The following is an 11,857-nucleotide window of genomic DNA, read 5'->3' on the forward strand; positions in this document are numbered from 1 at the left end:
TGCAATTTGCTGCTAGATGCCTCCAAATCCTACACACTGTAGCTTTAAGAATTAAAGGAGATACTCCGCCAATCTGGGTACTCAGCCAGTGAAAACGGTTGCATAAAGTCCGTTGTTGCTCTGGAGGAACTTTTAGAAGTCATAAAACACCCCCATCAGGATCACCACACTCACTGCCAGTTGACCGCCGAGAAACATGAGGCCATGCACGATTATAATCCACACAGTAACCGCTTTACAAACGGGAATGCACGCCACAAGTGTGCGTTTATCAGGAAACAAGATTTTACTGTGTAAAACTAGCAACAAAAAAACAGCATCTGCACTGTCGACAGTTTGACTTGAATAACATCAGCAGTAGTGCCGGTTTATCCTTCACCTTAAGATTAACGGTTTTATAGCCACAAATCCACCTCTGTTACTGTCACTCTAGCACTCTCGTTTTTACTTATCTAGCTTTTTGACACAACAAAAATAAATGCGACGTGTCTGTGCATCAGATTTTTGTTTTGTTTTCCACTTTTGCAGTACTTCAGCCCTCGTAGACTGCAGCACAGTGGAACCGACTGTCCCTGAGTGAAACACAGCCAGCCGGCGCTAATTCAAAATGCATTCTACAGCTTATATAACTGACTCTTTTATGTCAAGCTAAATTAATCATAACATTTCTTTAAATATCTACAAGACTACCAGGTCCCACGAAACAGCAAAGCAAAAGCAAGGTCAGGGGCCTCTCATGAAGTACCAGATACTACTGGAGGAACACAAACATACAAAGCCCACTGCATGATATTAAATCTTTTTTAGACATATCTTCTTCTTCTTTTTTTTACAGACTACATTGTTTCAAATCAGTAACATTAAATTCATGGTAAGAAAATAAAAAAGGAAAGGAGGGTGCAATCTTATGGGCCCGTGGTGAATGTGGGCCTTCGGTCGCGCCCCACCCCGCCACTAAATTCCCACTATTGGCTTGTGCTCAGCTCCATGCGTGAACAAGCAGCCTAATTGGCCTGTCAAAGGAACAGATAGCCTGTTTCCCCTCTCTCCCTCTCTCTCTTCCCTCCTGTCTTCGCGGCTGCGTCGGCTCACTGCTGTTAGCGCAGGACAGCAATGAATTCACAGATTTAAATTACCTCTGCCTCTCGGCAAATGTCCTCTTAACCCGATCCCCCATCTGTCTGTCTCTCTCTCTCTCCGTCTCTGTTTCCCGTCTTCCTCTTCTTCTTTTTCTCTGTCCCATGATCCCTCTCCTCTTTCCCACCAGCCCCTGCTCTCATTCCCTTTCGCTTTTCTCCCCTGACCTCTACACGTTCTTCCTCTCCAGCTCCTTTGCCTGGAGATCACTTATAATAATAATAACGATGAAGCGCTTTCTTGTCTTCACTCGTTCTGTCTCTCCTCCCCTCTTCCCTCCAGACCCTCCCTCCCATTTACAATGGCCGCCGAACTACACGTGCCTCTACAGTCGGACGCCTTGATATATTCGCCGTGTTATTTACACCCAGAATTCCCTCGAATATCGCCATGAAAGGCAAACAAGGCTCATGAGTGATAGCCGCCCATGCGTGTGGTCATTAACACGGTCTTGTTGAGCTGTAAACTGGCGGGTAACTAATCCCTCTGCCCTTTACACACGCAGGTCATACTTTCTTTTCTTGCAGTGATGTCTAACGTGTGGTGGAGGTCTCACTGCAGCTATGAGTCCCTCCCTGCTCGGCCATTACATGCATGTTGACCTGAATTACGTCTCGTTCAGGGCTGATGGTTTGCAGCTCGGCCTCGGTGAGCAACTCGCAACGCTTTAGCTCGGAGCACAAACCGTCGGTTGGATTCCATCCCCACCCCACCCCCCCGAAAGCTGAACAAGTACAAGGAGCATGGTTGATGTTTGTTTTGTAATGATAAAACTCAAACCAATAACGATCGCTCAATACCATAACAGGTCGTGAAATAGTCACAAAATGCAATCTATTGGTGTTGTGTCCAGGGACACGAGTTGTCTGTTTTTTCAATTAGGATCTTTTTTCGTGATGGACACACAAATTAAACGCATCCATGTGACCATGCAAAGGTCAGAACTAGTTTATGGTGGGCGTGAGAGGAGTTTGATTGGGTGAAATTGACTTTCAAGGACTTTCAATCACAAGACTGGTGTTCGACACCGCGTGTCTCAAAGTGTTGTTGTGCTTTTGTTGCCTAAACCTAACAATCGTAATGGTTTTCCTCAACCTAACTACGTGGTTTTGTTGCGTTAACCTAATGTTCGTAAACATTTTGTGAAAGCACTCTATGTGGTACCGTTGCCTAAACCCAATGACCTAATTATTTTACAGAAGTGTTTTTCCCTATTCTGTTTTCCCATTTCAAGTATTTATTTAAACACTATCCTCAACAGAAACAATCTTATAGGTTTATATTATGGCCACCAGTTTTAATTATTCCTTCTTCGCTTCTGTGAAATCACGTAGTGTCCGTCATCTTGGCACGGCACACGACTCTAAACTCTACAATGATCCTTGGCCGCCGTTGCCGTGGAGAAGAAGCTAGTCAGAGGCGCGAATCAAAGCGCTAATAAATTCAAATGATTTGTCGGTGCAGTTGAGAACCATGAATTTAAAACAGTTGATTTCAGCTGCAGGTTGTTGTTGTTTTTCCAGTTTTCTCACCACTGTCATCATCAGCTTTCTCCCACGTTTAAGCACGGCCAGATCAGTCATTTCATTGAATATCGCATTCATCCGGTATAAAAACTGGAAATGTCATGATGATTTGACATGCTGCTTGTGAAAAGGGGCCTGTTGTACGCATTCATTTGAATCACCCTGCTTTCTCGTGGGGAAAGACAGAGATGGGAATCGAACCTGGGACTCACCGCTTGGGGCATTTGCGCCAATGAGGCATGCGCCCTTATTGGCTAAACCTGTGACAGACTATGGAAGAGGAGGGAAGGGGGAGGCTCCACCACGATAATCCCCAGACGGATTGAGAGGAGGCAGGTTTGGCCGGCTGTCTGAAGCTAAGGAGATAAACAATGACTCTCTCTCTCTCACAAAGTCGTTTTGGTTTTCCACTAAGATGTTGCGAGTTATCTGTATCTGTAAACAGATTGTGAACCGTCCCAGGTCAAATGTTGCCATCTTGTATTCTGGCAGTCCCTCCTGTGGCTGTTACATACCTCAGCTTTCATGATTAAGAAAACTGACCCCGATAGCAGAGATCTGCACAACTGCCGTAAAGGTCCGAGCAAGGTCGTTATTTACTATCGCACGTGGAGACTGAATCCCGGTAACAATCAACACTCTGGATCAGCAGCACTCGTTCCAATAGATCTTGAGCCAGTGTTTTGCGACCATCTGTGTCCTCTTGCACTACAATGTGACTATTCAAACCCCGGAAGACAAAGCGCCCCCTTTCCACTGATGGAGATTACTGGTATCCTGCCCTACAACCATTAACCAGAGAGAGAGAGAGAGGATTCGACCTTGAATCAGAGCTGTTTATAGCTCTGTGCCCCGTTGACCATCTGAGTGAGGAAGCATCAGCGTGCCTGAATGCTGCTTTTCGTCACACTCGCTTCATGATCCGTTCATTGATCTTGTCGCTCATTTATTCAATTGCTTTTAAGCCGTCCGCCTATCACTGCCTCTCCCGACGCTCCCGTTGACGTGCAGTAGTACTCCAAATTAACATCCAGCACCACATGAAGCGTGCGGCTGCCGACGCGGCCGCTCATAAGAAGTACTCAGAAAGAAGCAGTGTGTCACTTTGGATGGAGGTATGAGTCAAAAGCTGTCGGAGCCCCTTGTAGATTTCCAAGGAAATAAATTCATCCATAGCCCGCTTTGCCTTCTGCATCTATAGCCGAAACCAATCTTTGCCTCTTGCACCGTAGCGTAGTGCGCCAACCCTGGAACAAAACAACCAGTCAAATTTATGTCACTGCTCTCATGCCTTTTATCCTCACCAGAGCAACTTGATCGCCAGGAAGAGGGCATGAACAAGGTGAACGCAGACCTGAAGGAGGCCGAGAAAGATTTAAAAGATATAGGACAATGCTGTGGTCTGATATGCCCATGTATTAAAAAGTAGGTACCGGCCAGGAGCCCTGAGTCCTGCCTGTCCAGTGCTGGTGGTGGTGGTGGTGATGGTGATGTCTGATGTCTCTCTTGTCACAGTCAATGTCTTTTTTTTGTCTCTTCTCCTTTGTTCCCCCTCTCTCCCCCCCCCCCCCCCCCTTCCCTCCACCCGCAACTTCTTCCACCTCTCTTCTCTTCTCACGTGCTTTCGTTCTTTTGCTGGAAAAAAAAATGACAATGTGTTGGTAATCAGAACAACTGGAGCGCATCGAGGAGGGGATGGACCAAATCAATAAGGACATGAAGGATGCAGAAAAGAATTTGAACAATCTAGGACAGTTCTGTGGTCTATGTTCATGTCCCTGTAACAAGTAGGTGCTGCCTGTGTCGCCTGACTGCATGTGTTTCAGTGCCTGCCTTCCTGCCTCTCTATCCGCCCGCCTGCTTCTGGTGTGTTAGAGCATGGTGACCCGTGGTGTGAGCGGTCAGGTCCGTAGCCACGACAACAACAGCAACAACAGCATCACGTTCCCGGAACAGGCACCGGTGCTGCATGCGTGTGTGTGTGTGTGTGTGGGTGTATTTGCTTCAGTTGACTCTGTGTGTGTGTGCATGCATGCATGAACGACACACACATCTGCACGACAGGTTCCGATGCCACTTTTTTTTTTTTTTGCTGTTTGTCATCACCCAAAAAAGCCCTTCATTCCACATTGGATTAGAGATTTTCTTCCAGCAGGTAGCGGCGTCAGCAGGGATCTGGGCCACGGCACCTACCCACCACTACACCCCTCTGAACCCCACCCAAGCCCAGCAGCATGATGCAGTCATGCTGTGCACAAAGTCCAACCAAAGAATAAATCAACTAGTTGCCTTCTCCACTAAATTACTCATTTGATTTTTATCCTCTTGCAGTATATTAAAAGAAATACTCTTATTCTCCTTCTTGCCGAGAGTTAGATGAGAAGATTGCCACTGCTCTCCAGTCTGTACAATACATATGTACCTTATGGCTTAGTTTAGCACACTAATATTCTTTATCTCACTCCCTGCAGGAAAGCGAATTTGCATATTTCCAAAAAATGTCAAACTATTCCTTTTAAGCGTAAAATTTTTTGGGGGTCCCAGTTCTTAGATGTGGTGATTGATTAATCTATTATTGAATGTATGCTATTTTCTATACAATATTTAGACAGTAAGCCATGAACACATGAACTGGTTACATTGCAAGCAAGCCTTAAAATAAGTCAGGGCGTTTTTACAGATACTGGACTGGTGGTGAACTTTTAAAGATAAATATAAAAATGTCTAACTTACGCTTCAACACACCAACTTTGGCAAACGACCCCAGACAACAAGTTGTAACCATAGGATGCCTCAGTTGGCCCCTGCCCTCAGGACTGTCCTAATGAACTATACAGGAGCGGGGTAAACTTGGGCACACTCAACGTCGAGTGCTACTGTTTTAATATTAAAACGCTTAAACCACGTATTGAAAGCTTTGATATAAAGGTGGATTCCCCAATGTTTTGCCAAACTCCTGTGTGATCTGGTCTCTGGTCCTCCTAAACAGCCAAACTATGGCCACTGAGTCATGTCTGAGCGTACAATTATCTGGGACCAATACACGTACTGTATACAGTTGTCTATCTCAGAGCTATAGAAAACACAAGTGGCTGACAAACCAAGAAATAAATGGCTATATATGGGTTTTGGTGGGTTTGCAGCATGATGTTTCGCAGTCATTCTTCTGGGAATGAATTCAGCGATGCCTTAATGATTTACCAAATGGTATTAGTGTAGACGGTGCTGTATTTTTGGTGATCTTGAGGAAATAATTAAAACGAATGCCAAAAAAAACCTAATCTTCTGTGTTAGATCTGACATAGAATGACAAATTTGAGTAATTCTTGTCTTCTGTCTTCATTGTGTACTACCACTATTTTTACATCCACTCTGGAGAATCAGTAGACTTCTTAACAACAGACGATTCTTTTCTCCAAAACAGGGCTGAGCAGGATTCTTGACACTAGCACATGCAACTAATCTGCTTTATTTGCATCACAGCCGTCATTTTGTAGCAGTTGGTGTTTGTTTAATGGTCACCACCTGATTTTGGGTTGAACTTTTTGTTTCCTGTTAGGAAGGTATATTAGCAGTTTGCCGCCTCCACGTGGTCCGTTTTGGTCCTGCTACCATACGTGATTGTCTTTGGGTTCAGATCTTGTCTATTCTATAGCTCTTTGGTCCTCCATCTCATGAACCACGTGTTATGTGATCCTGTGGTTTTAACGTCATGTGTTTCATCTTGTATACACTTCTTTATATGCCAGGGTCAAATAGCACGTGAAAAATAATTCTTGCTTGTTGTTGTAAACTGGAGCACCTGATGGGCGGGGTTTCCGCCACCTCGGCGCAACAGTGTCGCACACAGTGGTCGTCTTTCGTCGAAGAGGGATCAAATACAGATTTTAGATTTGAACTGTGTTCATTGTGTTGTCTTCAGTGGTGACTTCCGCTCATCAGATGCTCCGAGCAAAATAAAACAAATGCTAAGAATTAGTTTTGCCTATTTGACTGTATACAGTGTATCATCTTACATCCAGATGAAATGAAGGGCTCATCACAGCTACTGTATTACATAGTCTTGCATGCAAAAATGATCACCATTCACTCACTGTTTTTTTCATAATTTTTTTTTGGGTTGGTTGGTTTTCCACAAGGGATCTAACTGCTCGGCTTTCTTTCACGAGATACAGCGTGTGTCTGATCCTGTTCCTTCTTCACGTGTTTCCCCCCCTTGTGTCAAACATAGTGTTCCATGTCTTCCGCCTTGCATGTCCTCTCAACTTTGCACGTGTGTGTTTTCGTGTCTCCTCCGTCCGGAGTCTGGTCATTATGTGTTCTGTGTTTGTGCTCTTCTGTATGTGCTCGTGGTGGGAGAGGGTTTTACCTTTTGAGGAGAACTTTGCGAACACAGCTTGTTGTGCTCGGATTCAATTGATCCGCATGTGGGATCAATTATTCACAGATTGCAAACGCATGTATGTAGGTGCATCATAAGTGGCCGGCAGGCCGCTTCTAGCAGGCTAATTGACTTGACACCATAATTAACACGTTGCATTCCAAACACAGTATGTGAGTTTTGAACATGTGAATTGCAAGAAAACATGTGCTCACATAGACATGCACATACACAACCTCACATGCACACCTAGCCTTGGTTACGTTCACAAACAAGTGCAAACACACACATATCTACATAGGCACACAAGTATCTATACAACAAGCACACAATGCAGAAGTTGAACTGGCCCTGACAGAAATGTGTGTGTGGTAGGTTTAAGGGCGGGGGCCAGGCCTGGGGAGCGAACCAGGATGGAGTGGTGAACAGCCAGCCGGGGGCTCGAGTGATGGACGAACGTGAACAGATGGCCATCAGCGGGGGCTTCATCCGCAGGTAAGTACTACGTGTGTGTGTAGGCGTCCCTCTGTGTGTAGTAGTTGGCAGGCTTGCTGCTTGCTGTGTGTTTGCGTAAGTGCTGGTGTGTGTGATACTGTTTATGTAAAATTACATGAGACTCATCCTGGAATAGGTCGCCCCATTTGGACTCTTCTCGACACTTTCCCCCCTCATTATGGACAATGTGTCAGTTGCTAACCTGTGTTTTCATACTATTCCTCATGGGACTGATTGGAATTTTAAATCTCAATTCACTGTGATGTTTTGAGGTTTACAGATTGAAGGCCTGTGCAGAAGAAGCAGGACACGCTCTGCAGCAATAAGGGTTCAGTACAGCAATTTAGCAATTTCCTTTTTAGAAAAAAACTAAATTGCAACAATTTTGGACACAAATACCTGATGGATATGTGTTCCACTGGTTTCCAGCCTGTTTCGCTTGTGAACCCCCCCTACCGATCACTAGTGTCAGAAGTCTAAAAGTTTAACTTTGTCATTGGATTGTATGCTCAAAACTAGAGTAGGTAACACTATCCACAAAAAAGCAATGATTTGAGCCGACAAACATGAATTCAAATTTGTGTAGCAGAGCTGTGTTTTAATCATCTTGTGACCGTTGGAGGGGTCCCGACCCTCTGATTGGGAATCACTGAGTAATGCTATGACATATGATCAAATCTTTGTGGATCCTGGAGAATTATTAGGGTTTCTTCCCCCAGCTGAGTTTTTTTTTCAATTCCTTGGAAAACCGGATCGATGTAGAGTGCTCTCCATGGTACTGAATCTTCAGACGGCTCATAAAGTGTGTGAGATAAAGTGTGCCATGTGGTAATATAATACATTTTGATTCGAAGAACATTGTGATTTTATTATTTATTGACTTATTTAATTGCTTTATAGACATTGTGTCTTCCCTGTACACTGTTGCGTACCATGCCGTTTTAGTGAGGCTCGTTCTCTCCAGCGCAATGTAAAAGATCCTAACATGGTCTTTGGCCTGCCCTCCTCCTGTGTGCTCCAGGGTAACAGAAGACGCTCGGGAGAACGAGATGGATGAGAACCTGGAGCAGGTGGGCGGGATCATTGGCAATCTGCGTCACATGGCCCTGGACATGGGCCAGGAGATCGACACCCAGAACCGGCAGGTCGACAGGATCATGGAGAAGGTACTGCTCATGTCGGCTTTAAGTTGGTGGGAAAGGGTGCGTTATTTCTAGAGAATTGCAGGACTTTGATGTCTTGGCCTCTTCGCTGTTCTAAATTCATACTTATTGGTGGAAACAAGTCTGATTTTAGTTGTTACTAGGCAACAAGCTGTCTTGGTTGATGGGGTAGCAAAGTAAATAGTGCCAGCAGAGTTTACGTGTCGAGGTGCGATGCTCCAAAATATCGGCAATATGGATCTGCAATGTGAGGATCAAGAAGGAGCTTTGTTGTATTAAATGTAATGTAAATGAAAGGCAGCAAATCTGGAGCAAATGCTAGCTAATCTATGGAGTATTTAGCTGATATTCAGCATGGATTAGATGCTCAGCACTCAGCTATGTGACAACGGATGTGGCTGTGCTGGAGCAAATCTGATTCACGTGCCAGTGGACAAAATCTGGGTGTAAATCTGAATGTTACACGTCCAAATTGTCCACTTTGTCAATTAAATTAGTACGATTATCTACATTAAAGGATAATTGCAGATTATTTCCAGCGTATTTCCCAGAAATGTGAATATGCAGGGTGACTAGGTCAGCCCATAAATTGAGATTTTTTTTTTTACCTTCGGTCAGCTGTTCGAAATGATTCATGTAAAGAGCATGTTTAATAGGCAAGCTGTACGGGGCTCTCGCATAGGTTTATTTATGATAAGTCAGCATGACGCATAGATTCACACACACATAGCCACAGTTCTGCACACCAGTTAAACACACCGGGTTGAAAACAAACCTGCATTCTCCTTTTTAAAGTAACTCCTCCCCCACACCTTCGCCGGCCGCTGGCTGAACTGTGCGTGTGCTTCTTTCAGGCCGATTCTAACAAGACCAGGATTGACGAGGCCAACCAGCGTGCTACAAAGATGTTGGGCAGTGGCTAAACTGCAGCGAGAAAAAAAAGTGCTTTCATCCCCGTTTCACCCCAATCACCCTGAAGAAAACAACACCAACTAACCTAACCCAGCCCCCCCCCCCCCCACCCATCACACCCACCGACGCCCGGCGCCCACTTCCTATGCTCGACAGCCGGTGCTGCAAAATCATGCTTTTATTGTGATAGAGGTTTGCACACATGCACATATCATACATTCCTCTCCCCCCCCCCCTGATTATGCCCATCACTTCCTTCCCCTTGTTGTCTTGTTGTTCTGTGGTGTCGCTGAAATCTTGTGAACAAATAATAGTTCTGTTACACTTCATCCACTCAAAGTGTCTCCACGCTGTACATAGCGCTTCTTAAACGGCTTCATCGACTTAGATCACTTGTTCCTGTTTTCTTCATCGCTCGTTTATTTTATTTATTTATTTTTTTAAGTCTGTGTGTAATATAAACTGTATGTACACCTTGTTCCAACATGTCCGTCCCCCATCATATCAGTGTCCCGGCGTTGTCCATGAGAGACGTGACGCGTGTTCATCAGTTAGGGTGTCGTGATGCTACAGGATAACGCCACAGTGAATATAGTGAACATGCAGCCCTCACAGCTTGAAGCCAAGGCCACCGTTTCAATAACCACCAAGTCACTTAATGTTGACGTGGAGCCATTCGGATGATGACCGCTAATGAATCAACTCTTAGATGGAGCAGTATTAATGCAATTCGATGCCATTGATTGTATAGTGTTAAACCTTTTCTTCAGAGAGCTAAATCTCACCAGTCTAAAGCGACAGTTCGTTATTGAACTGATTTGTTGAAATCCATAAAATCTCAATCTATAAGACCCTAAGCGAACATTTTGCATTCGGCTGTGGTCTGAACAGCATTGTCGATGGGACATTTTGGGCATTAACCATAATAGGTAACATTGTGATTGATGATAAGAGCAGGTGGAGCTTTGCTAAAGGTCACGGGTTCAACAGCAAGGAATTCAACTGGTAGGAACGTCTTCACATCCCAGGCCGGACTGCTTTACCCATGACTCAACCCCAGCAGTATCAAGCAATCCATTAAGTGTGTTATGCATGTTCATCCGCTGCTAGATGACACTGAATTATTAATTTATTCAGACAGAAATATCCTGACATGACAACCGCATGCTACATATGTAGGCCGCACGGAAGAGAGGAGCATATTTATCTGCAGTAGTGTCAATCTTTTCGTTTCGTGTCTCTTTAACCTTTTCTGAACTGTGACCATCATTGGAAAATAATACCTTGGAAAATGCCAATAAAACCATCATAACTGTCGATCCAAACTGAGCTTCCTTTCTATTTTTAAATGACTTTCAATACTGGTTTGTGTTCGTGCTCCTAATAAACACCCTGAGGTTTGTAGCTTCAAATCCCTCACCACACAAGCAACAATGTATGAATGCACGAGTTAGAACAGAACCGGGACTGTACAATGTAAATACTACTTTTGAGACACAGTGGTACTTGGATATGAGACAAGAAGTTTAAAAAAGTGGTCAAAATGGGAGTTTTTCAGTTGTAGACAAGAACACGTGCATCAGCTGAAAAGAAGATAAAGATCCACTTGGAACATGTGCTTTAAAAAAAAAAAAAAAAAAATGATTATGTGAATAAACTATTCCCAGACAAATAAATAACTGAAAATAATGCCAATAAAAAAGGCTACGGTTTTACAGTTAAAAATTACATCTGCTCTCAAATATCACACTCTTTCCTCTCCTATCATGTTGAATTTTCTCATTTCAGGGAGATTGATTCCTTTGCGGTGTTAACACAGTCGCATCCTCCACTGACACCAACCCGTGACAGTCGTGAAGGGACCCTCCGCACACATCACATGACCCAGCCTTATATAAGGGGGAAACAGTAGATTTACTCGCCCTATGAAGACTTCTTTGTAGGTGCTATTGCTGTCACATTTTACGACCCACAATGTAACACACGTGTGACATAACGTTATATTATGGTCATCGCATCAAGAAAACATGCTTTAACTTGAGCCCTTCCACAGGCAGGTGAGAGGTGAGAGAGCTTATGCTAACTAGTCGTAAATTGCTCCAAAACTGGAGCTAAATGGCTCAAATATGCAACATTAGCAAAGACATCTAAAGCACTATGTTGTAGCATGGAAAAATGAAATAAAAGAGAGAGAGAGAGAGAGAGAGAGAGAGAGAGAGAGAGAGAGAGAGAGAGAGAGAGAG

At 44.2% G+C, this 11,857-nt stretch overlaps 1 protein-coding gene across 1 annotated transcript in view; it reads left to right on the plus strand.

Annotated features, from left to right (window-relative positions):
- LOC116384051 (synaptosomal-associated protein 25-A-like) overlaps positions 1-10,939 on the plus strand; it is a 35,349-nt gene extending 24,410 nt beyond the window's left edge. The window contains exons 5-8 of the mRNA XM_031848350.1: positions 4,333-4,450; positions 7,420-7,539; positions 8,561-8,705; positions 9,557-10,939. Coding sequence (XP_031704210.1) covers positions 4,333-4,450; positions 7,420-7,539; positions 8,561-8,705; positions 9,557-9,625 — 452 coding nt within the window. The 3' untranslated portion in view covers positions 9,626-10,939. The remainder of the gene's footprint in view (positions 1-4,332; positions 4,451-7,419; positions 7,540-8,560; positions 8,706-9,556) is intronic.
- The last annotated feature ends 918 nt before the right edge of the window (positions 10,940-11,857 follow it).

Source organism: Anarrhichthys ocellatus, unplaced genomic scaffold (assembly GCF_004355925.1).
Source record: "Anarrhichthys ocellatus isolate YVR2014 unplaced genomic scaffold, GSC_Weel_1.0 scaffold8, whole genome shotgun sequence".
Taxonomy (NCBI): domain Eukaryota; kingdom Metazoa; phylum Chordata; class Actinopteri; order Perciformes; family Anarhichadidae; genus Anarrhichthys; species Anarrhichthys ocellatus.